The sequence below is a fragment of the Dromaius novaehollandiae genome, chromosome 1 (assembly GCF_036370855.1).
Source record: "Dromaius novaehollandiae isolate bDroNov1 chromosome 1, bDroNov1.hap1, whole genome shotgun sequence".
NCBI lineage: Eukaryota > Metazoa > Chordata > Aves > Casuariiformes > Dromaiidae > Dromaius > Dromaius novaehollandiae.
This window is the reverse complement of record NC_088098.1, coordinates 3,014,092-3,040,449: the sequence shown is the minus strand read 5'-3', so window position 1 is coordinate 3,040,449 and position 26,358 is coordinate 3,014,092. Positions and strand designations below refer to the sequence as shown.

The following is a 26,358-nucleotide window of genomic DNA, read 5'->3' as shown; positions in this document are numbered from 1 at the left end:
CAAACACAATGATACTGTATTAGTGCTATTAGCATTACGGAATAAAATAGCCTCAGGACTGGAGTTCAATTCCTTAGCACGGGAAAGCAGCTACTTTAAGGCAGGTAGTGGCAGACTCTTTTCTGGCTCCTCTAATATTCATATTCAAACAACAAATTTGATTAAAAAGTTGGTTGTGAAACTACCATGAAACCTCATGTCTACAGTACTGGGTAAAACAGTCTGCCTCAAGAGTTGTTGGACCTACTTTATGTGAGTCTTTGGGGAAAATGTTGATGAAAATCTTCTCAAATTAACAAAGGTGCTATTTCCACGCCTTACAAAAGTTAGGCACAAAGATTTGAAATAAGATAAGTTTGATTTAATACAGAAGCAAACCAATTTAGTGAAACTAATGTTTCATCTCCCCACAGGACTAAAGCTTACGGAGCAGGAAAGCCAAATACCAAAGGACGGGCATGGTCATAGCGATGGGTCTTCTCAGCTGTCCTGGACACAAGAAATACAAGCTGCCAAGCAATCCTCACAGCTTCTACTGGATGAGGAATTTATTTTAGAGAAAAAAAAGCCCAAACAAATGGGTGTTATTCAATGACATTTACTACACAGGCTGCATATTGCCAGGACTGATGCTAGATATGACTATCTGGCCTACAAAGCAACCGCACAGAAAGTGTCAAAAGACCTCTCTAAGGCAACTGAAGAACAAAGACAATAAAAAAAATCTGAGAGTGGCAGGAGTGAAGAACTAAAAATTGTCACTTGTTGGCATAATGAAAGAAAAATAGCTCATAGCTCTTGCTATAAAAAGATTGTATTTTCAGTCAATGAATGTGAGTATTTTGGGCCGGTAAAACCTAGAAACCCGTTTTCCTGCCTGGCTCAAACTCTCTGCACCTGCCTATCTGAAAATCCTACAGGTCAAAGGACACTTCGTTAAATTCTTGTCCATGCACATCAGAATGGCATTAGCAGGGAATCAGATACCCGGGATGGAGGGTAAGTATGTAAGCTGAATGTATATGGGTATACGACAAGAAAATTCAGGAACATCTCTCGCTCTAGTCTGTTTGATAGGGCACGTCTCGCTCTCCAGTGAAGGTCCTCAACTTAATTGAATTCTCCCCTATCAGGAAGACAGCGCTCATGTTTCTTAAGTAGCTTAAAGACCAAAGAAATCTCCCCAAAGACTGAAGGGACATAGTTTTGATTCACCAGACGAGAAAGACCGAATAAGCTAGGGACTGCTTTTTGGATTCCAGTGGAAAAACAAATATTCAGGAAGATGGCAGAGACTCTATTTGTCGAGCAAATGTAACCCTGGGTGGTGTGGCAAGACAGAAAATACATTTGTAGCCCACCAGAGTTAAGAGATAGGGAAGAGAGAAAGAAGAAAGAAAGAAAAAAATGTCCAGCTTTCGAAAAGACTCTTCTTGAAAACTAAACAGATATATAGCCATTTTTTTGAACCTCAGGAGCTGACTGAAGGGTTTATGGTGACAGGGTGACAGCAGCACACATGTATGAGATAGGTAGAAAGCCAGAACCTTGGGCCTCCACAGAAAATCAGCATAAAACAAAATTACAAATGGATTTTTTTTTGGTAATTAGCATACCACTATCTTTTTTTTATTATTATTCTTACATAAAAAGACACTTCTGTCAGGATGCTAAGGCCAAAGTGGGTTTAACTTCAGCAAAGAAAGTGACTTCAACTTCTCTCCTGGAAGCACAGCCTCCGTCAACGTAGAAGATAGCTCTGAGAATTCAGGAGCATTAAAGAGGCTAATGTATTTGAGCTTTGTTCTAATTACTTTTCTTAATAAGTTTTGCCGGACCACTAAGAATAGCTGCTGTCCTGGGACCTCCAGCACTCACTCACGACAGTATTCGCGTGTGTTAACTCGCAGCAATCAGATGGGAGAGCTCAGAGGCAGAATTACCAACCCAGGCAGCAACAGCATAAAGCACTTGGAGCTCGTGGCCCTTATGGTCACCTGGCTGTGAGCTGGTGACCCTGAGCTGGGTGGCCATAAACAGATATTTAATGGGACTGGCACTATTTTGTTCAAATATATATATATTTTTTAATAAACCATGAACCTAAAAGTCTATGAAGAACATCCAAATTATCATCATCTTTAGAATATGAAGAACTAGCCAGAAGGAAAGCACAGTGGTGAACTGACACACACTAAGTTCAGTCCAAAGTATTTGCACAAGTATCTTTAACTTGTGCGACTAACAATAAATTCACTGACCTACGTGCACGCACTATCAATTGCTTATGGATGCACAGGCATGCAGCACCATCTCTCCTTATTTTCTAGCATCCCTAAGAGGAGCTTTAAGCAGCTATGACCACACTCGTCAATGCAGCAAATCACAGCACCAACAGCTGCATTCGAAGGGGGAGGCGCACACATTTATCTCCCTGCTATTCACCTCCACGGGGTCAAACGCTAGCATTTCCCCTGTCAGAGACGATTCATCCATCCCACATCTTGGGAAAAAATAAACCCACTCAAATTAAAGCTCCAGACAGAAAAAAGAATGTGTGTTATCAACAGCTAATCGATATTCCGTGATTCCAGGAGTTTCTACTCAAAACCACGCTGCAAAGTTTCAGGATTGGCTATCTCCTCCTCAAAGCCTGTGACTTAATTTCCAGCACTTATTTATTATTAAATTATATTAATTTCCAGCTTCTTTTATTAGCACTTATTTTATTATATTTATTTATTATTCCATACTTATTTTATTAGAATAAATTTTATTAGAAAACCAAGTACATCCATCTCCTTTCCCCTGAAATATGACTGCTGTTTCTCCAGTTACAGAAAGGGAAAACGGCAAGGTTTTCATCTAGTGAAGAGGTACTTTAGCTAGAGGTGCAGAGTTTGAGCTGTGATACCAAAACTCTTTGATGCACAGGAGGAAAAATGTGAAAAACTGCGTTTTCGGTACCATTTGCCTCCTCCTTAGAAGTATGGCAGTTCCACAGTACGGTATGGCCAGAAGTTTTAACACCCCTGCTACGACCTATCTGATAAACTTGGATGTTGCCACCAATTATAAGTAAAATCTCAAATCCATGATAATAATAAAACAAACAAGCAACCAAGCAATTGCTCTTTGTTTATATTGCTCCCAAGTACAATTTTTAATTTGCCTCGTTTCAGCTTCAAACTATTGGAAATAATAGCACACTTTCCCTAACTCCATCATCAAAAGGTCAGAATTGTAAACGAAAAATGCTTTAACACAGACAAATGGTGCTGGTTTCCTGAAAGCTACAGTACTGGGCCTTATAGTTTGATTTTTATAAGCCTTATAAAGAGGGTAGAGAGGATATACATTCCATTCTTCAGCTGCATTTCTGCTCCACAAAGACAGCAATTTTCAGTCTCTTGAAAATGTAATTATAGATAATGTTTGCATCAGTAGCAAGAACACAATGAGCACATGGGGCATGAAAACTCCACTCAAATTCCATCCTCTTAGGTTATGAAGCTTGTCTTCTGCCAAGAGGAGAACCATTTCAACAAGCTAATGTTCAGTGGGAAAAGGACAGCGTTTTATACTAACCCATACCTTCAGCCCACTTCGCCTTTTCCCATTATGCTGCTCTTTGCGCAGGGAACCTACAAAAACCAGAACAAGAATGTACTGGCGTTGATTTGAAAATCTGGTGGCTATAAAGTATTTAAAATATTTTAATTCAAAGACAGAGAGGTGTTTCAGTGCTTTCTGTTCAAACGACCACGTGCTTTGCAATTGCAAAAGCAAATGAAGATCGAAGCAAATAACAAGAGAAAAACATCAAGGTGGCAAGAGGGGAATTTATTTTGGGACGAACTAACCAGGCCCAGCTTAAAAGGGAGAACGAAGACTGTTTCAACACTAACACAACTGACCCCTCTGGATGGATTTAAGGAAGAGAAATCAAGCATTTGATTTGGTCTGAAGATCCACCCAGAGTGAATTATTTTAGTGGAAAATTAAATGTATATATCTGATCTCAGAGAGGAATCTGTACCAGAGGAGTTATAATGTAAGTTAACTATATCCTAAGTAAAAATGACTTGAGCTTGTATACTCAAAGTAACTGTGCTTCTGCCTCAGTAGTACGCCAGAATCAGCTCGAGGCCTCAGCGGTCTTGACACTGCTTTGGTGCTCAGTGCATTCAGCCCTTGGAGTGCATTGAGAAAATTAACCTGATTTCAAGAGAAAAGACTCAATAAAGGAGAAGATGATGCAGATTTTCACATCAGAACAAAGCACCTACATCCCAAAATCTGCTATCCCCAAATCTCACAGGCGCTTAGGCCTGAAGATCTCCTATGAGTGAGCAGGCAGACATGAGCTTGATGCTGGGGTCAGCACAAAGGCAAGCGAGCCGGGAGACCCTCGTATCACCGAAGCCCACAATTTTACTGAAAGCCTTTCGATGTCATTAGACCTACCGCTACATCAGATCGACAGGACTTTTTCTTGTTTTGTTTTACAAGGCCATAAATTAATGTCTCAAAACCCTAAAGGCAAAGCAGGAGAACCGAAAATTATTTTGCTGTCACTCAAAACTTTCTCTCCATGTTGTAAAGCGTTGTGATTCTTGGCACCTGGAGCTAGCATTTTTGCTAATTGGGAGTCCTAGCCCGCAGCTACCCAAATACTTGTCTTCCAGCAACAGAAAGACTCTGGGGAGAAGCACACACTTGTGTTTCAGAAGCAAAGAGGAGAACCAAACTTAAGTCCTTGTCACCCTGAATGTGCCCAATGAGCATAAAATCTTTATTTGTGCATGGTGCACTTGATCCCAGGTAGAGCGCTCTTGCAAATCAAAGGGCGTCCTCCCGCTGACTTCAATTAGCCCGCGATTCAGACCTTAATTTATTCACAAAAATCAGTCTCTGTGGAATCAGGATCCTTGATCTGATTCTAAACCACCCACGTTAATTGAGCTTTACCATCAGGTTCAGTTTCTACAATCAAGCACGTCAAAAAAGAGCCATAACCTAAATAAACCCCGCATATGACTATTCCTGCTGCATGCTGTACGGGGGAATACCCTTTCCTCCAACGACGCGGCTTTCACATCACCACCTTACACCGAAGCAACTACTAACACACAAAGTCAGTCATAGCTCCGATTTGGGGGAATTCTTCAAAATTTGATTACATTAAAGTTCAGCCGAGTTTTACCCGGTCGTCTTCCAACGCTCAAAAATCCTGGCTCAAACTCTGAGCTTATCATGCGGAATTAACAGATGCCCTTGAGAAAGGCATGCTACGTAGCTCCACAGTGATTTGCATTTGGTAAGTAGGGCAACTTGCAGCTGCGAGAAAAAAAACATGATAGTATCATGTTTGGTTGACAACTGTTGTAGTAGACTTGCCACTGTTCAAAAAACTGTGCTGACACAACTTGCTGGTAAAAGACCCACTAGAAAAGGGTCAGAAAATCTATTGTATTTTGTCAAGCAAAATTTTCATTAGACTATATATCCATATAGATATATATCCCCAGATATATATGTATATCGATATCTCCAGAAGTCCTGGAAAATCATAGTCAGGGATGACAATTCCAACGTGTTGGGTCAACAAGCACAGACCTAAAAGGATGGTCCTACTTCCAGAAAGTTTAAAGACATAAGCCACTAGCTGGATTATAAGACTCTAAAATCATTAAGCAGTTTTAATCTAAATTCTAGGCAGTTATTGATAAACCTGGAGCCAAGGCTGCTAAGTGTTTCTCACCTATCTTATCAAAGGAAGAGGAAAACTCAGCATCCGCTTTGCAGATATTTCTAAGAATTTCTTCCACCGGAGCAACTAAGCACAAAGGTGTGTGTTTGACTATTCAATGCACAGTGATAAGAGGGTGACCCACTGGTCAAAGCGACCTTTCAGCAGTGGCTGAGTGGAGATAGCAGAGCAGGGCGCTTCTTACCTCGCGAGGTGGGAGAGGGACCTCTCACAGGCATGCAACATGGAGCAAAGCATGCCGAAAGCTCCCGGCATTTTAAACTGATAGGAGGAGGACGAATTGCCTATGTCAAGGACAGAGAAAAATATGACACAAGGTGGTAAGAGACTGGAAAAGAGTTTTAGCTTTGTTGATAGGTTTTTTTAAAGTGCTAGATTCTCAGCATCGTCGCTGATTAAAATACCCGAGTTTTTCAATAGACCTATGAGGGTTTTCATTATTTACAACATATTACAGGATTGGATAAAAGGGCTTTGTATGCCGGTTCTTGGCTAGGTGATTATTTGCTGTTAAATATTTACAGATTTTTTCCCCCAAAAGAATTTTAAAGGGTGAAAGCAGGTGATTTATTTCCTTCTAAGTTTCCATGCAGCCTTCCAGGTTTGCATCCCCAAAATCGGCAGCAGCAATTCTGCCTTTCCTGGGATTTGAGGCTTTGCTGGGCTTAAAAATATGATCTTTGTTCTTTTTGACACAAATTATGCTCTTAAAAATAACACTTTTTTTCTCTGCTAAGTAATCTTGAACTAGCATCTTTTACGAAAGCCCACCTAAAGACGTACCTTCCTCCTCCCGGTTTTACTCTGTCCACTGCCCAGCACAATATTCACCTTGCCCACGCGCAGCAGCCAGGCATCACACACATGTGCAGCATCTCCCCACCCTACATTCACTTCATATTTATGTCTTCAACCCAAGGAGAAAAATCTGATTGACTGAAGTCAGCTGCAGTCCTCTTCATCCCCATTGCTGCTGGAGGAGAAACCGAGAGCCTGGGGAAGCTGAGAGACCTTCCAGCCGTCTGAAGGCCAGTGAAATAAAACCTCTAAGTAGCTTCTGATGTGGAGGTGAGCCCAGAGGAAGCAGAGAGGCATGGAAACAGCCCCAAACCCTCCAGTTCCTGCAGAGCTTCCAGAGAGCAATATTGGGCATCTGAGCAAGCCGCAAATTGCTCCTTTCTGAATCCCCGCTTGCATCTCTCTCGTAATGGGCCGCTTGCTGTTCCTGCAGCAGCACTGCGGCAGGACCTCTTTCCAAATCCGATCAACAGCACACACAAGGGGGAGGAGAAATGACCTAAAGGAGGCTGGAATAGCACTTCATCCTGATAACACAGCTCTCAGGCAGCGCAGTTGGAGACTGCCTGGGCCAAACTAAGCGTTGTATGCAGTATTTCTGGCTGGGAAACAGGTCTTGCTCCTCTAGGAATTACTGCATAGTCCAAGGGTTGCATTGGATGTTGAAGATTTGCTCCTTTCTTACATTACCATAACCCTAAGTCAAAGTCCAGGGCCCTGTTATAACAGCCACTGCAGAAAAGCTCAAAAACACACAGAATCTGCCTCAAAGACATTATTCTCTACGATATACAGCAAGGCACACAGAGCTTTATCCATTCCCTTAAAACACTGGGGGACCACCAGAGCCATGGTGAGAAAAAGACATTAAAACTCTGAGATTGTCCTAATCTCCACAGCCTTATCTTGTAGGTAAGCATGGTCTAGAGTGTTAGATTTTAAGGTACACTTAAGCAGTAATAAAATCGGACAGACACAATTGCATTAAAAATCTGCAATATACTGTTGGGAGCTTCTTTCAGCGTGTTTGAGCCCCGTTATGAGTTTAGCCTTTCTCCACAGACAGTACACAAACTTAAAAAGAAAAGTTGCGCTCTGTCTCCTGCAGCCAAACGCTAGAGATGGACATCAGTAAAAACCCAGAGGCATCGATATGAATCTTCCTCCCTGGCATAGAAGAGAAGGCGCATCAAGAACACAAGAACCCATTGCTCCCACCTTGAGAGGTATGAACATCCCTCCAAAAACTACAGCGTAGGCTATGCCAAACTAAATTCGACCATCTTCTGTTCTCCCACCAACGTTGCAAGTCTAGCGAACCAGAAGCGTACCTGGAAAGTTAGGCATCTCACGTTTCAGGGTTTAAGTTCATGCTGAAGTGTGCCGTGGGGAAAAGGAATGCAAAAATATTTATGGGATTGCAATTCTGGATTCAGAGCCGGCCAGCCTGGCGCAGGGAGCAATGCATGCCTCGGTCAAGGCAAAGTCCTATCAGCGCATTGGAAGGCGGCTTGCACATGGACCACAGCCTACAGCCTGTAATAAAATACCAGATACTGTTGCTTTACGTGTCCAGAGGCATTCTTCTCTTCTTCTAAGAGCCGCTTCACAAAATTAAACACCAATTACATTTTTTCCCTCTTCCTCTCCCACTCAAAACTCAACTCTGCAAAGAGCTGGTAGCTCTGAACCCGCTGGGGGAAATGCAACCCATGTTCCCTTTGCCATCCTAAAACTTCAGGGCTCCATGGGAGTATTTTCCAGAAGCAGTTTTAAAGACTAAATAATCCAAAAGCACTATCCTTTCCACACCAAAATTCATACTTAAACTAATAGTAATGTACTGTGATTCCCCACACTTTCCCCCTCCCTCCTTTTTTCTCCTTTTTGGACAGCCAGGGGTTAAACTAATTCAGATAAAGGAGTTAAAGCATGAAAAACAAGTTTCCAAACAAGAAGCTGGTGGAAGAAGAAATTTAATCTGAATTTTAAAAATTGGAAAGTTCATTTACTGGTTAATGAAATAATTAATTTTTATATACGCTTATATGTAAATATTGCAAATAAAACTTGAAAAAAAAAAAAAAAAGGAAGGACCTAGGACTTAGAACAAGGATGGGACAAGGCAATCAAGTTCACTAAAACGCACTGTGAAATCGCGCAGCAGTGCAGGCAGCTGCCTGGAATTTCTGCAGTGTTTTGTAGGCAAGCAAGTTCCCGAACAGGGTTTTCTCGAAGATATAGCCACTGGGCATGGAGTGTGTTTGACAACGTTTCAGGCTTCTAGTGCTTGTTCTACAGCCCATCTGTGGTAAAATATTAAAAAAAAATAAAAGGGTTTATTGATAAGGGGCCGAGCCAGATGTCTCTCTCGCTAACAATGAATCGCAGACGAGAGCTGACAGATCTGGGCAAGTGAACGAGCCAGGGAAAAAAAAATTGCACAGAAGAACAGAACGGATCACTTGATTTTGTGGATTTTCAAATGCGGTTATCCTCTGCCAGGAGTTAATAACTTTCAATTACCTGGGTCTGTTTTCAGGCAAATGAAGTGCACTTTCCGCGCGCCCGGGCATGCACGGACCGCGCGCCGGCGAGGGCTGCAGCCAGCGGCACAGCAACGGTGGGCCAAGCCGTTGGGGCTTCCTTTTTTTTGCATTGCTGAGCGAGTTGGTGGTGTAAAGCCATGGAGAAGCAAGAAATGGAGAGAAGCAGCGTCCACCGAACGCGGCGCCATGCCTTCGGATTAGGAGGAGGGACCTTCGTTACTTCTCAGGGTTACGAAACAGCAGGTAGCTCTTGTCGGCTATGACTCGCTGGTGGGGAATTGCTTCAAAAGACACGTGATGCAGCAACCAGGCCCAAAATAAAGCCAGGGCAGCCCGTGGCAGAAGGCTGGGGCTGCCTCTCCTCCCTCCGTGGAGGCAACTGGCTACACTGGGGCAGCTCTGCCCCTCCTGCCCACTCCAGCACTGCCTCAAAGCCACTGCGTTTTAATGGCAAGACGCTGAAAAAGTTGGAGATGGGCATTGCAATGAGTTACTGTCAATGCTAGGAGAGAGGTGGTATTTGGCCTTTCTGCCAGGACTGTATTTGCTTTGTTTTTTCCTTTTGATGATAACTTATATTAAAAAAAAAAAAAACACAACAAAAATCACTAATGCCATCTTCACGAAAGGTCAACGGCTGCGTCTCCAAAATAACCGTGGCTGTAAACTTTAAAACCCCGGAGTGAGAGCCACATAACAATTTAAGGGACGACTTAACAGGGATGTAAAAATAATAAAACAGGAGAGTTCGGTTGTTGTTGCTCTTCCTATGGCAACCTGGAGCGGCTCAAACTGTAGCACACCACAGGGAAAGGAAGGACAGGAGGTCCTCCGAGGACTGTGAGGAGCTGGACACAACTGCGTCCTCGCTGCGTGACCCGGCACAGCATGGCTGGGGCGTTCACAGCCGTGGTGCAACCATCTCTCCTGGTCCTGGTCCCCTGGACCTCCTCCCCGCAGGCGTCATGTGCTGCCCCTTAGAGCAACAAGGGGCCAGGGTGCAAAATAATGCTCAAAGGGCCGATTCAGAGCCCTCGCTGTTGACTTCCACAAACCGTACACGACTGCTTCTTCCGAAGCATTGCCTTCAGCCTTGGCTTCGAGCAGTCCCACCTCTTCATAGGCAAGGGGAGCCAAAGCAGCTGCCCCAGAGCAGAGCACCGGACCAAGATCCTCCACTGTTCGCATCTGCATCACGAGATGCAAGAGCATCTCTTCAGTATAAACCTTTTTTTTTTTTTTAATTTGTGCAAATCCAAAGGAAAAAAAAAAAAGACCAAAACAGGCACAACTGGTACAGTAGGCAACTCCTTTGTGAATTGGCTCATTTAGGCATTCATTTAAATGGAGTAATTAAGATTTAACGCAAAACAGAAGCTGCTTTCAGATGTCATTTTGCAGGCCAGATGATCTCCTCTTTATTAATATTACAATTTTCAACTATTGTCGGCTGATTTTTCAAGGATCAGGCTGCGAGCAAAGAGAAAACATCGCCGAAGTGTGCCCAAAAAAAACCCCCCCGAGAAACAGATTATAAACCCGCGACGCAGTGGATGGATCAACCGCCCCAACGAAACCTCAAGGTGCTGCAGCCGGACAACGGGAGCGAATTTAGAGCTTCAGCATCTGCCACTCACCTTTTCTACTTACCACCATATGGAAGACCGCAGCAGCGTTTAAGGCAACATATTTCTGAAAACCTTTACGAGAAAGCCAGCAGCTTACAGCAAATGAAAAATGAAATCCTGGAGGGAGCACGAGTGCTTCTCCTCCCTTCTGCAGGAGCAGAGATGGAGGAATGCGGGGGAAAAGCAATTAAAGTATGATGATTCTAAAGGGGAATAATTATTTCACAATTACTTGAGAACATTACATTTATTGCTCTAATTAGTTTTTATTTTCCAAATCGGCATACTGGTTCTGGCGTTTTTCTTGTACCTGCAAAAGGTTTCCTTGGTTTCCCACCTCCTCGCTCAGCAAAGCTGAGCTCCCGCCGCGCAACCCGCACTTCGTGCCCTCGCCGCCGGCTACCCTCGCCCTGCCGCGAGTTGGTTTTAATCAAAGGGAGCCTCGTCGGGAGATGCGATATACTTTGCAATTATAGGAATGCAAAAAAAAAATATATATATATATATAAAATATATATCTCCACTATAGGAAATGCAGTTTGGAGCGATGAAAAAATTCACCCCTCCATTTAAGAGGGAAAGCGGGTTTTACGCATTCTACCTGTACCACAGTGAATTTCCCCTCGAGGGTGATGTCCTGCCAAAGCGTATTCCCTTCATGCCATGGGTTTTGAAAAAGGAGGGGGGTTTGCACACCTTTCCCCTTGGTCAAATGGGTGCAATGTGTTTCTATCACCCTGTGAATTAATTATGAGACTCGAATGGTCTAAATGCTCATAACATGCAAAAATGCCGATGAAATACTTAGAGTTACCGAAGTTCTAAAGCAGTCATAGCTGATTATTAATTTGGAGGCTGAGTACATGTGGGGGAGGCTTAAAAACTTGCGTGATCATATTACTAGGGAGTGGAAGAAACAGATAAATATTAATAAATGTGTTAAGAGTTCTCATAGGCTAAATACCGAATGTGGTTCCAGGCAGCTACTAGAAAAGATGATGGGGAGAAGGACCCCATGAAATCCTATTTACTCAGTAGGTATTTAAAGATTCATTTTCCTTCTTGAAGCATTTTTTTGTCAGCAGTCGAGAATTTTCTTCTCCTCCCGCTTTGCTCTCCATCAGTATAGACCCAAGTAATCTCAGTTCAGGAAGTCACAGTTAAGCAGCAGGTCACAATACCTAAAATCATGTTCCCACCAAATCGAAGATGGAATAAAACGCTGGTACGCAGGTGAGGTTACAGTCCCAGCAAACAGCTGATCCCCAGACACACATTCTGAGCTGGCAACTCACAGTGTGATATCTTGCATATAAAAAAAAAAAGAAAGCAAGCAAATGGCTGATAAATTATTTTGACAGTATTTGGAGCTTTCCCTATGGGGTAGATTAAAAAAAAAAAGTTAATTTTGCTATTCACAGCTTTATGGTGGAAAAGAAAAGAAACCCTATTCTGCAGGTTTAGTGGTGAAAGGCAGGTTTCGTTTTTTTAAAGTGCAAGCATGATAGCATCCCTTATTTATTAAGCAATACCTAGCTAATGTTCAGTGATGTAAAAATGCATTGCACCGAAAACTGATCTGCACCGGCTGCTTAACCGGCATTTTGCACACATATTTGAACTGGACTCGTCCCGGGTAAGGAGAGGCAGGAATGCAAACACCGAACGCTTCCACGCAGAACTGCCAGCCCACCCGGCTGCACGTGCACGGCTTTTCGCCCTCCAACATGAGTATCACAGATTTTAACGACATTATACCCAGGCATTAAAGTCAAGCATGAACTTGCCCCTGTCGTAACAAGCACTGTTACCCATTTACATTAAAGGTAAGCCCGGTCAGTGGAAAGCCTGTCATGTCACCGAAAATCTTTGGTGGTTTTGCAGAAATCAATGTGGGGGGTCACTGCGAGGAGTATTTAACCCGCAAGCAAACCGCTTTATAACCAGAGACTCTGCACGTACAAGCAACTCTCTCAATGAATCTGCTAAGCAAATTACCCTGAACTCGCATTTTATAACTGCACTTAGTAACCGTTAACCCCCTCCTACCCTGCCCAAATACACGGGCACACACATTTCCAGCTACATCTTCTTTCCAAAATTGCTTGCTACACAGAATTAATACCAGGCTACGAGTGAGATGCCAAACAATTTCTGATGTTTTCAGCACAACACTAACCAAGCGATCTCTTCTCACGCGTTTACGACGGACGCAGCATCCTCCTGCCACTTGCCCTCAAAAACCAGAAGTTTGTGCGTTTTTATACTGCATATCCTCCAGCGTCTATTTTCCAATGCCATTTCACTAATGAATTTGTATTTCCAAAATTACCAGCCGGTTACGAATCGGGTACAGTGATGCCATGCACAGAGTTTAAGCACACTAAATAGCCATGCTCAAAGTATCCGATATTTCTATTTCACTTATATCCATCCAGATAATAACAGCAGCAAAACAGGGAAGAAAGCAACGTTTAAGAGCAATTACAGATCTAACCGAGGTCAGAGCATTTTAACCTTGACAGTCACCAAGCTGGCAGCGAACTTGCAAAATAAGGTATTAGGATGCCCCAAAGATTCTTCCCTAAAGATCCTAATTCTGCTGCTCATCGAAAGAATGGATGCTATTGAAAAGGATGTTTTACAAAGAACTATTATACGTGTCAACAGTAGGAAGTGTGATATTATATCGTACCAATTTCCTAAAATACGTGATATGCCATTGGCTTAAAAAAAAAAAAAAAGTTCTCCAAAATTCCCTTGTAAAACAGAAGAGGGTTTTTACATGCACGTCGGTAACTGCCTCGTGCTAAAAATAGACAATCCCTCGCTGCTGAAAACTGAATGAACGCTGCGCTCGGCGGCCAGAGCAGATGGCGGGGTTAAAAGTTTCGTGCAGCATCCTAACTTTGGCCGTGCCCTGCGCCGGCGGTGGCTCGCTGCCGCCCGCGGCGGGCCGGCCGAGGGCACGGTGCCCGTGTGGCCCCGACCCGCGAAGAGTGATCACACTTCTCTCCTCGGCGCTGATCAGCCCAGAGAGCTGGGGATGTGCAAATACACACATACATGGCAGGGGAGAGGGAAAAAATAATAGTAAGGAAGATGTTTTCAGTGCTGAAACGCAACTTTAGAAAGGGGGTGCAGCAAAGCTTCCCCATGTTATTTAGTCTAAAACTTCCTTCAGGCATGCAAGGTGCCATGGTCGATCGTGATTTGGCCGGGGTATTGATCTGCATGAGTGACACACGCTCGCGCGAAACCCCACGTCTTCGCAGCGACCCGGACGGGCGGCCGAGCCGAGCCCCGTGGGCGAGCGGTGCCCCACCACCGAGGCGAAAGTTTTTCTTCCCTTGCAGAGATTGCAAAGGGCCCCCCCAAAATTAAAGAGGGACCAGCAGCAAAGCCGAGAAGGGGGCGCACGTGGAAGCACGTTAAAGTTATATAAGCCTCGGGGACAACAGGGTGCTGCTGGCTGCGGCGAGCGGGGCTCGGCGATGTTCACCCGATGGGAAGGGGAGCGAGGTGGCGGTGGCTCATCGCGACCGAGACCGCGGAGCACGCAGCCCCTATGCATTTAACGTCGGGGCACGCAGCCCCTATGCATTTAACGTCGGGGCACGCTGCATTCAGCGTCGCCGCTGCCCGCAGGGTTTGCTCTGCGCGGCTGGCGCAACTTTCCGCGGCGCCCGGCGGAGCCGGGCTGCGGCGCGGCGCCGCTCCCCGAAGCCTCCCCGCGGCGCTCAGCGTCCCGCGCGGCTGCCGCGACTTGGAAAAACCCCCCAAAACAGCAAAAAAAAGAAGAAAAAATCCCCCGCGGTGCGCGGCTGCTCTGACCCCTCTGCGCTCCCACACCGGACGCGCGGCTTTGCGAGGGGCAGCCGCAGGGAGCAGCGGGCGCCGCGGGCAGAGGGCTGCGCCGGCGCGGAGCGGAGCGGAGCGGTGCGGAGCGGGCGCTGCCCCGCGGTACTCACAGCCTGTCGGGGACGAGCAAGCGGCCATCGACCATCATCTCCGGCAGGAAATCCAGCTTGAAGGCAGAAGTCATGCTGCGCGGCGGGCGCTGCGCGGGCAGCGGGTCGCCTGGGGCGCGGAGAGGCAGGCGCAGGTGCGGAGGCCTCCCCGCGGCAGCCGCCAGCGCCGGCAGTTGTCACATCGCTCTCCCCCTCTCCGGCTTTTTTTTTTTTTTTTCTTTCCTTCCTCCTCTCCTCGCCTTTTTCCGCCAATCCCCTCCGCAAGCGACTGCTGAGGCAACTGTCTGCGGAGCACCAGGTGCTGCGCGGGGAGGCGGAGCCGCCGCCGCCGCCGCCGCAGCTCCGCGTTAACCCCTGCGCCCCCGCCGGCGCCGCGCTGCGCGGCCCCTGCGCGCCGCCTCCGCCCGCGGCTGCCGCGGAGCGCTCGGGGCGGGGGGGGGGGGGGGCGCGCTCATTCCAAAAATTCAAAAAAAAAAAAGAAATAAAAAGAAAAAAAAGAAAAAAATTACGAAATTGTGTCCTCTCCAAAAAATAATAATTAAAAAAAAACCCTTTGGTTGCGTCCCTCCTCGCCCCCGGGGAGGCGTAAAAGCCGCGGCCCCGATTCGACCGGCTCTGGCTGCTGCTGGTTCCTCGCAGGCTACCTAGCTGCTGCATCCCCTCGCCCTGCTAAAAAAACCCGGGGATTTAAACACGCCGGCGGTAAAAGGTTCGGACCTGCCCGAAGCCCGTCCCGTGCTCGGGGCTGCCCGCGGGCAGCGCACCAGCGGTGAGCCGCTGTGGATGGTAACCAGCGCTGCCAACCCTGCTTACAAACAACTACATTTAAACCATTCAAATATCCCCCCGAAATAACATTAAAGTGACTGATACATAAATATGCTCTGAATCAGGCCAGCTTTTCTTTAAATTTTGGCCAACATCGGTATGATAAGAAGACGACAGGCCGGGGCCCGTTTTAAGAGGCCGCTTTATTGCACTTTGCCATTTTAAGCAGTGAAAAGGAAGAAAAAAAAACCCTCAGGCTGCGAAATTTTTTTTGCCTGCTTTGCAAGTCTAAAGAAAGGCAAGGTTTGCTTGGCCCTTGCAGGACAGCTGTGAGCAGATGCCCATCACGTTATCCATCCCTCCTGCCCTATACGTCCCTATATCGCCACGGCACCTATGTCGAAACGCACAGAGCAAAGCCCAACCGTGGTGTACGTGGATGCATAGCGGGATGTACAGAGCGCCTACGCAGAGGAGGAGGAATAAGCGCAGAGGAGAAATAAAGAGACTTTCCCCAGCTGGACACAGCCACCTGGGTTTTGATCCGAGACCTCCGTGGTGCTTAATCCAGCCCAGAGCGGACTTGGATTAACTTTCAATTCCCGAAGCTTTGCTGCTGCGGAAGGGGCAGGTTTCAGCTGCTGCCAAGCGTGAGCAGCTCGGCGCGATGGGGATGCGCCTGGGAGCCAGGAGTCTCCACCCCGCGCCGCTGGGCCATGCCTCCTCCTCATCCTCATCCTCATCCTCGTCTCTCTAGGTGCCTTCACCACGCGAGGCACTCGAGCCTCACCACCCTGATGCCACCGCCGACCGAAAAGCAAATCCGCGCCCTACGTAGGAAAGCGGCAAAAGGGGATGGTGAGCACCACAAATAATTTTGCAGGAAATCGCGAGATCTCTACGCAGTTGCACCATTCGGCAAGGTGTGAGCGCTTAAAACTGCTTCATTAAAATGCATGTTCTTTTGAAATATTTATTTTCCTTTTAATTACATGTGAATTAGCTGGAAGAAGCTGTAGGGAAGCCCTCTTACTGACTTAAGCCTTCTCAGCAGTTTGTTAAATTCTAGCCTCAAATCCCTTGAGGGAATAGTGGATTCAAAGCAGCTTTTAATCATACTATAAGGAGGGTGAAGTAGTATGTAAGTAGGTCATAGAGAAAGCATTACAAGTGCATAGGTTATTGCTTTATTTAACCACCACAGTGTAACACACTTTTCAAAGCACATTTGCTTTTGCCGTTTAAAAGTTAGAGGCAGGAGCAGGGTCAAATGTGAGAAGAAACCCACTCTATAAAGGACACCGCGCGGCGAGGCGAGACCGGCTCGCGGGGAGAAGCTGCAATCAAACCCGTCGGTTCTCTGACGTAAATAATGCAGCGCCGGCACGCAAAGTCACTCCAGACCGGGGTAAAACCAAAACCAGACGGAAAACCCGGGACGTCTCACATGGCATCACCGATTCGGCCGTGTTGCTGCAACGCCACTGCCCATTGCATGCCCTGTGCGAGCCGCTTTTATTAGAAATGAAGCAACGCTGCCGCGTTAAACAGAAAATGAATGGCAGCTCGGGTGCGTTGCTGCCGGGCCGGGTGCAACAGGGAGGGGGAATAGCAAATGAAGCTGCAACAATTCTCCCAGCAAAGCAACTGGTGGCTGTAAACACGAGCTTGGCGGGGCTGCGGGATTGCTGCGTTATCGCCGGCCACCGATACGAAGCGCTTTTTGGCTGGTAGAGCACGTGCCGGTGGCAGATATCATTGGATAGAGCTCCTGGATGATGCAAAAGCAATCAGCAAACAGCCCAAGCAGTCCATGCCTCTGGGTGGCAAGTGGAAAGGGCCCAATTCTGCACCCTTTTACTCCCATGAGCATTTGCATTATTTGTTGCTAGTCCTTCGTCAGCAGTTAGGTCTAACACCAGCATAAAGTTTTGCATCCTGAAGCCTTAGGAGGGTTTTTATTTGCTTTATACACTTGCCAGAAATGAATCCAAGCCCTTAACAGCCTTTCCTCCATCACATTTCGAGATATAAAACAGCCTACGTATAACCCAAAGCCTTTCCAAAAAAAAAAAAAAAAAAAAAAAGAAAAGGAAATTATTGGTTAGAGCAGGTGAATGAACTTTGAATATTGAAATCTTAGCGGCTGGTGAGGTTCTCCCCCCCCCCCCCCCCCAATTCTACAGGCTATTGTAGCCAAGCGGTGATTTTCACAAATAAACGTCCTTTAAAATTAGCACTGTGAAAAGGTACCTCAAATTAAGCGTTTCTAGAGCTTTCACTTGAAGCATACTGATATTATGTAAACTTGGTTGCTATAGTAAAACTTCCCACTCGCTTTCTTTTTTTCTGCCCCCCGTATTTTGCACCAATGAAGAGGGATTTCGTCAGCCCGTGGGCACACGGCCTTTGTTCGCCCTGCGAGCGACAGCTCGGTCTTGCCTTGGTTCGGTGACGTTTAGCAGCACGCTGCAGATGCTCCACGTTGGAGTCCCGTTACCCATCTATGGCCCCATCAACAGGCATTGCTGCTCCTCTGCAGGTGCTGCTCGCGTGGAGCCCGTCGTGGGCACCGAGAGCAGGGCTTCTTTCAGCCCTGTCCTCACACAACTTGACGGCGGGCATCAATTTATTTATCTTTTCCCCTAATCTTCTCACGTGGTCCTGCTGTTGCCACTGCCCAAGCATCTGCGGTCAAAAAAGCCAACTTTGCAACAAGCGCTGGGCGCAGAACCTGCGGTGGGGGTTTGCTGCTGGATTTGGGTATTGTATTATCCTCGTGTGAAAAAGTACAATTTTGTAGTGCTCCGGGTAGGGGCAATCGCACGTCCGGTGCTCCTGCGGATGTCACTCCTTCCCCATGGTGTGCAAGAACCCCAGGGATGCTTCCATGGGGGGGAAAACATGCCAGAACCAAGAAACCCTCCTCCCCATGCCCAAACCTGCAACAACTACTAGGAGACATGAGAAGCTGGGGGGTCACCCTTGTTTTGGCATCAGGTTGAGATTTCTGGATGGTTTTACACTGTTGGGGAGACAAATTGGGTGTGAAAACCGCAGGACTAAATAAGGAGGCAGCAGGCGTGGACAACACAGCAGAAGGCTGGAGCAGGGGGCAAGGCTAGGTGGCACCTACACGGCCAAAAGCGATGGGCAAAGGCAGGCGTGAGGTTATAGGATGGAAGCAACAGGAGAAGAGAAGGAACAGGAGAGGCAGGAATCCAAAAGCAGACTTACTTTTAAACCCCAAAAGAGACAGAAACGATCTGTGGGCTTATTACAACATCTGGCTGGCTGAACCTACCGCACTGCCCTTGCGACTACCCACAGGATCTTCATGCCATTAACCGCTGTCTTGCCGTCTCATTCGCTTCCACCACGTGCTTGCCTTTCCCTTTCCCTGCCAGCAGTTGCACCTCACCTTCGGCACAGATCGTAACGTCTTTAGGAAATTTCACGGGTCTTTTTCCGTTTGCTCGTGAAGTGCCTGGCGTATGTCTTTGGTGCTCAAAAATAACAAACAAGCGCCCTGGTGATATGGAAAGCAACTATGTTTGTTTGATATCATTATTTCCTGCAGACAGAATCCATTAAACCTCAGACAAGAAGCATGGAAAGAAAAAGCTTCTACAGCAACCATGAGGCATTCAGACAGGCAGAAACCTTTTTTTTTAAAAAAACAAAAAACAAAAAAACAGAGAGTGCAAGAATTGCTGCATCAGTCAGATCAAAAGGTGCATCTAGCCCCTGACCCAGTGGTTGATAATGGCTTGTAATGGATGCAAAGAGAAGGAGCATGAGTGTGGCAAGTGTCCCATGCTCCCTTCCATCTCCCAGCAATCAATGGTTCAGGGACTTCCTAAAGTCAAAGACTGCAGCAAACCAAGACGTTTAACAGGCTTAAAATCCTGGATTCATTTTTTTTTTTTTTTTACCCTCAAACTCTCTCTCCAAAAGGAGTATTTATCAAGCCATATGTTTATTCCTCCCAGCGTTGCCTGTAAAAGGGATCTTAACCATTTCAGAGATTTGGGGCTCAGTATAGCAGATAAGAACACTGGCTTTCTCTTCTGAAGCAAGACCTTAAAACATACTTTTTAAGGTAAAATGTTTCACTGCAGTGGAGTTACAACGTTTCATTTGGAGCTTTATAAAAAAAAAAAAAAAAACACCCATTTGTATCACAGTTCTGTTACATAAAACTGCTAACGCCGATAGCTTCCTAGGGCAGGCATCGCGTTTGGCGTCCTTTGGAGAAAACGACTCTTTAGGAAAAAATGTGGCCACTTGAGATTGCTACATTCGGAGGAGGGGTTAACTAAGTTGAACGTGTGTTCACGAGCCGTGCACAGACGAGTCTCCGTGTGATTCATCGGAGCAGCACTGCAGAACACCTGATGTTGCTGAGGCAGTCCTGTTAGTGTTTTGTTATTTTTAAAGGGGGTTATATAACTCCCTCATTAAAATTAAATGTGGGCTGAAATGATGCAGACAAATTCTCGAGTGTTAGCGCGAGCTTCTTCCTCACATTTTGGCTGAAAATAGTCCGATCGCTTTTAGGCAGAAGAGAAAGAGAATGAAACCAAAGAGATTTTTACGGTTGAAAACAGGGTCTCTAAGAATTCGAGTTTTCTGGCAATTCACCATTTCCCTTCTAGGAGGCCTCAGCCCTTTGGACGCTGACCTGCAGCTCTTATGGAGAGCAGGTGGCAGCATCTGAATCTTAAATTCACTTTGTAGAGCTGAGCTTGCCTCATCTGCAGATACCTCCACCTGCAAGGTCCCGTTCCCAGAAGATCTACGGTAGGGCGCTCTTGCTTTCCTCCTCGCTCCTCCATTCGGCTAAAAGGCATGGCCAGTTCCCACCTTCCTCTCTGATTTTCCATCATTTCCCCCCCCGCCAACCCTCTGCTCTGTCTTCCTACCAAAACCATCACCTGGCATCCTCCAAGGCTGATCTTGGAGATGACCTGCTGCTTTTGCTGCCACGGGAACGTCCCGGGAACCCACTTGAGGGCCACGTGCAGTGGTTCCCTGTGCCACCACTACCACCCCGGTGGGAAAAGTTTGCCCTTCTCCATTCCCGAACCATTGCGGGGACATCAGCAGGCCATGCCTGAGAGAAGAAGATGGATGCAGCCTCTCCCGCACCTGGTGCCTGGCAGTGGCCGCTGCTGAATAACTCGGAAGGAGGTGAAGAAGTCTAACAGTGTCTGTGGGCCTGCAGGTTGCTCTTCAGAAAGGGTGGAGAAAGGCTCAGGCACCAAAGCGTGAGGCTCCAGAAAACATGGAGGAACAAGCAAATAACTCTCCCTACCTCCAAACCCAGGCTTGTGCATTTTTTTTCTTTTCTTTTTAACTGAAATACACAGATCATTTTTACTCGGCTGCGTGTTGTGGGGCAGCTTGTGGTCCACACCACACCAGTGTCATCAGCATGCTGGTTGGTTCGCAGAGCCGAGACGCTTTCCTGCGAGTGCCAGACTCGGCAGAGCCTCCTCCTGCAGCATGGCCTCACGGCACTACATGATGTCCACCAGAAACCAAGGGCCCATTTGGGAGCCCACGCTTTGCAGAGACATCAAACCAGCCATGAGGACAGATATACCTAAATATATACCCGATATTAGCACATTAGGTCACTGGTCCTTATAATATCAGAGAAAATAGAAGTTGCTTGCGAGAAAACCCCAAATCTGTTTTGCATCCTGGTCTGGTTCATGAATGGCCACATGACACAAGTCTCAAGACCAGAGCAAGAGGCCAAAAAATTCAGGTCCAGCTCAAGATTTGGGAAAACTGACATCCAAAACTCCCTGCCTACCCCATTCCAACAGTCGGCCCGCCAAATGGTGCAAAACAACGCAAAAGGCGGTAGCTTTGGCCCGGCTATTCGTCTGGGTTATAACCTTAACAGATATAACCAGGGGAGAAGGGGGGAGGGAAAAGCCTGCAGGGGAGAAGGAAAGACTTTTTTTTTTTTTTTAAGCCTTTTTTCTTCTCATCTGACTTAAATTTCACTCGTTCAGGAGCTGCTCTCTGATTCATATGCAGTTGAACACTTTTTTTTAACAGAAGGAATGCGAGTGGGAGTTTTGAGGACTCTGGGTTTGAGAAATAAAAACCCACAATGAAAAATATTTTAAGCCGCGTGTGCATGCATACGGCCACACATGCACGCGCAGACGCACGCCTGCCTGTCGGATACAGAGCAGGTGCAATTTAGGTACATGCAGACCCCATGTCTGCACCCGAGTGGCAAAAAATAACTGCTCCCAACAACGGGGCTGGAAGCAGATTCCAAATGCACGAGATTATCCATATTAATTTATGGTAATCCCCAAATGAAAGCTACGGAGACATTACAGGTTATCCAAAATACTACTTGCATCTAATGAGAAACTACTACAAAATATCTCCTAGACAGATTTAGTTTGCATCCTCTAACACCCACTGAATTAATAGCATAAAAAAACCACGCACACAAGTGCGAGCTGTGTTTCCCCTTCGCAACAACTGGCTCTTCAAATGCCAAAGGCAAGCTGAGCCTTTCTCTCTCTATAAAGTCCTCTTAGACATCTTGCTTTCAGATTTCATCAACTTAGGTGTTTTCAGGGCTGTAAGCAGTGAACTTTCCATCAGCAGCATCTTCAGCTAATTAACCCTCCTGATTACAATAATTAGTATTGATTCACTCCTGAATGACTTCTTAAGTATTCAAGCACAATCTACACTTGCAGGAAAACTTCTAGATATGAATATTAATTGAATGCTCGCCTTTGTTTTTCAGCCCCAAAGGTATAGTTTGCAATCTTATATACTTAAATTTGATAACAGAAACACTTCAGTTTTATTCTCGCTTAACAAAGAGAATATTAACATGTTGATGCGAGAGATTGTGCTTCGTGGATCTGAGGAAAACGTAGACAAAGACACCGGGCTAACAAGTAAATATGTTTCCTTTCCATTTCCTATGGCAACGCGGAAGGCCAGCCCCCAAGTTAACACCTCTCCTGCTCTCACAGGTAGCACTGAGAGCTTTTCGTATTGCATCTTTTTTGCATTTTGCACTTTTTTTGCATTTTGCATCTTTTTTGCATTTTGCACCTTTTGGGCATTACACCTGGTCATCGCTGGAAGAAATAACTGCCCGCAGCACGGCCCGAATTAGCCCTCTTATCACGGCAATGCCAGCAGATACTGCTGTGTTTGGCGACCGCAAGGCACCACGTTGCTTTGCCGAGAGGGGACACCCAAACCAGGTAATGCCACGGACCCCCATGATGGTCCCACGTGAGGTCTCGAGCCCTCTCCGCCCTCCCTTATTAAAGCCTGGCTGCTAAGAAATGGCTTGTGTTGGAGATTTGCTCCACCGCCTTTGATGTTCATAATAATTGTTACGGTTCAAAAAGCAGCATTTCAGTAAATCTGCATGGAGGGATTTTTTTTTTTAAAGGAATGGGGTTCACACAGAATAATGCAGAAATTCATCTTTGATTTGAAGGTGATGCCCGAAAATACCCTTGGAAACGAGGAAAATAAGGCAATCCAAGACAGAAGTCCTTACGGGGTGTAGTCCGCCCGCGGGTGTAGGCGCTGCTGTTAGGTGAGCGTGGGCTCACCTGGGAGCCGCGAGCTCCGCGAGCAGCGTTAGCAGGGCGCATCCCTACCGGGGTCTGCTGCGGGCCACCCCTAAAGGGGCTTCTGCACGTGATCGGGAGCCAGCCATGCCTTTTTCGTGCCAGGCCATCGCCAAAGGCCGGCGATGCACGGGAGGAGGGAGGAGAAGCAGCTAGCGCTGGCCTCCGAGAGGGTCTCCCACGGCGCTGCTGCCGGGGGGCCGTGCTCTAATCCGGCCCCCGTCTCCGTGCTCACGCGCAACACGCAGCACCACCTGCTCCTCCCTAACCCCTGCGCTTGGAGCGGGTTTTCTGCAATGATGCTACCTTTCGCTTCATGGGAGCCCTGTGCTATTCAGCACACAGGGGAAGGGGAGGAGACAACAGTGAAAAAAGGGAAATGCAGGGAAAAAAAAGAAAGTTCTCAGGGTCTCCCCATAAAGCATTGGAAATGCATGCTGTAGAAAGCTCTGACCCTCACCAATTTATCTTTAATGTCTCTTTTTGCTATTTGTTTTCATAATAGAAATCAGTGCAACACAATCCAGCTTAAAAAAAAAATAAGCGTGAAAGCCTTAAAATTAATTGACCTCAGGAAAAAATAAAAAACACCGATGAGTATCTATCGTTTCTCTCAGAAATGATTGAAGTTATTAACAGAAGAAGTGATATATTTACTTAACATGCGAACTATTTAAAGACTTGAAACACTTTCAGAAACTCCAGAAAACTGGTGGCAATGCCTTTTATTCAAGATATAACCTGCTGCCCGATAAACAAGTCACATATTTCAGAAAAAGCTTTGTAACAGTTTCTTTTCATAATGCATATTTTGTACATGAATGTATTCCAAATCCTTCCAAATCCATAACAAAAAAAGCGTGCTAGCTGCTCTTATCCTAAACTATGGCTTTCTAAATAGATAGATAATTCAAGAAATGTCATATGAATAATTTGTTAGATTTGGGGATAGGAATCATGCAGGCAAAGCATTCTGCTTGACCTTAAAAATTCTCGCGTATGCTCAGAGCTGGATTATAAAGATGGGAAGTGAATTTTTACTGCATTTCCATTTCCTAAACAAAATTAGGAAGTGCACCTTCAAAGCAGCAGTTAAAGTTGATACGATCGGGTATAAAATAACGCAGCAGCATCTTTGGCAAATAAGCATTTGCCGGATTGCCGGTGGTATCACGAGCTCGCAGGATCGATAAGTTTTGTTGCCACAGTTCGAGGGGAGGCTGGTGATAAACCCCCAACTCAACGCGACGGGCAGCACTGCAAGCCGCCAACCTCGCCCTCCCCGCGCTGCCTGCCGAACGCAGCGCCCGCCACAAAAGAGGCGATGCACTTCTTGTACTGCCGTAGACACACAAAAAGACGGAAGGGAATGAAAAAGGGGGAAAGGAGGGGAAAAAAAAACCCCAAAAACAAACCCAAAGCCCAACACAACAAGGCAGCGGCAGCCGTACGCTAAGCGAGTTTGACAGCACCATTGTTCCGCTGTCCCATTGTCCGACCAAAAGACGCATCCGGGGCGACGGTGTCTGCCGGCAGATAAACAAAAGACTACATTTTTCAAAGCGGGGTGCCAATTCCAGCATAAATCCCGTGTGTGTGTGTGTGTGCGTGTGTGTGTGTGTGCGTGTGCGTGGCTCTGAAAAGAGTAATCGATGCTCGCCCCCCGCGAAACGCTGCAACGGTAGGAATATACGTGCGAGCCCACGTACGGGAGCATCCCCCCGTTTTGCAAGCATCTGCGAGTGGGGAGGACTGGGCAGAGCATTAATAACTATTTGCATAGGCTAAGTGGAAATTAAAGTGGTATTTAGGGCACCCGCTCTAATATGGAGTCTGCCTTCGCTTTTTCCGTGCTTATTCCATGCCCGGCGCATAATAATGAAGCAGGCAGAAATATTGCAAAGGAGGCGATGAGAGAAAGAGAAAGGAGCTCGTTTAGGATTAAAAAAAAATAAAAAACCCATATATTTTCTTTTTCCTCCTCGCCCCTCTCGGTGCATTTGTCGTCACGCACGCGATGCGCGATCCTAACTAGTGGAAACGCTCCTCGGGCGCAGCAATGCCTGCCTTTTCCTTTAAACGGGGAAACTACTTAATACGCGCCGCGGCTCCAGTTGCGGCGGGCCCAGGCAACTCGAAAGCACGCGTTAAAACAAAGGGAGACAACATACCTTAAAAGCAGCTCCTCATTTCTCATAGTAACCGCGGATTTGGGACAGCGCATGCTTTCTGCGCCGATATTCGCAACAAAAGCCGGCTCAGAAGTGCGCTCAAACATCAATGCCACAGTCGCGACTCACTAATGGCTACTCTTTCTCGCTTGCTCTCGCTCGGCAGCCGCTGAGTGGCGGAGCAAAGGGGCCCCTGCAGATTCACTAAGCAGAAATAATCCTCTCTGACAAGTTATGTTGTCTGGGCATATTTTGCATTAATGCACCGCGCTGCCTATAGGGGTCTTGTTTGCGTTCGCTCTAGCCTAGCCGGTGCGCGCTCTCTTAATTACCGTCGGGGCGGGGGGGTTAGCAATGTCCCCCCCCGAGTCTGTCCCTGAGATTAAAAAAGGGGGGGAAATATATGGGTGAACGGAGGGGAAATATAAGGCTGGGAGGTTTTGCTAGCTGCTTGCTTGAAATGTGCCTTTTGTTTGTGAAACAAACTCCCTCTCCCTCCTGTCCTGCCCCACCACCGCCTGGGGACCCGCCAGCCCCCTCCTCGAGAGCGGGGAGCGCTAACGCAGCCAACCCGGGCACCTGCGTCGAGTTTGCAGCTTCTCTTGGCAATTTTAACCCCTAAAAACCTGCAAATCCCTCCGGATGCTTTAGTACACGGCTGAGCTCGCCTTGACCCAAAGCACCTGCCCGGTGTTGGCAGAGCTCCCGCGGCCGGGAAGGGCTTGCGCTACTGCCCGAGTTACTCACTCCTGACATAGCATAGACACCGATTTCAGGGGAACGACTTTTTTTTGGCGGTGGCTTAATTGGGAGAGCTGCCTTGTGATTTGTGGCAATAGGATGTGGTCTTCCCAGTTGCCAAGGTCGAAGAGAAGTTTATTTTCACGTCTTGGCTTTGACTTCTAGCGCTGCTGGATGAGACTTGAAACCACACCGCTAGTTTCGAGGCAAGAGGCTGGTTGTTTTTTCTTTTTTTTTTTCAATCTACATCAGGTACTGGAGCTGGTGTTTATTTACTAGGTTGAAAAAGTAAATAAGATGTTGATGCTCTTTTCAGCCA

General features: G+C 46.7%; 1 protein-coding gene across 10 annotated transcripts in view; it reads right to left on the bottom strand.

Moving 5' to 3' along the window:
- Positions 1 to 26,358, bottom strand: part of CELF2 (CUGBP Elav-like family member 2) — a 515,386-nt gene that overhangs the window by 204,763 nt on the left and 284,265 nt on the right. For 3 of the 10 annotated variants that reach the window (XM_064501791.1, XM_064501863.1, XM_064501914.1), the window contains exon 1: positions 14,720 to 15,023. The exons of 2 other annotated variants lie outside the window; for them this stretch is intronic. In XM_064501791.1, the coding sequence (XP_064357861.1) occupies positions 14,720 to 14,793 (74 nt within the window). In that variant the 5' untranslated portion in view covers positions 14,794 to 15,023. Of the gene's footprint in view, positions 1 to 14,719; positions 15,024 to 25,298; positions 25,473 to 26,358 lie in introns of those variants that run through there. 5 more of the 10 variants (XM_064501690.1, XM_064501556.1, XM_064501504.1 and 2 more) reach the window with 4 other exon arrangements.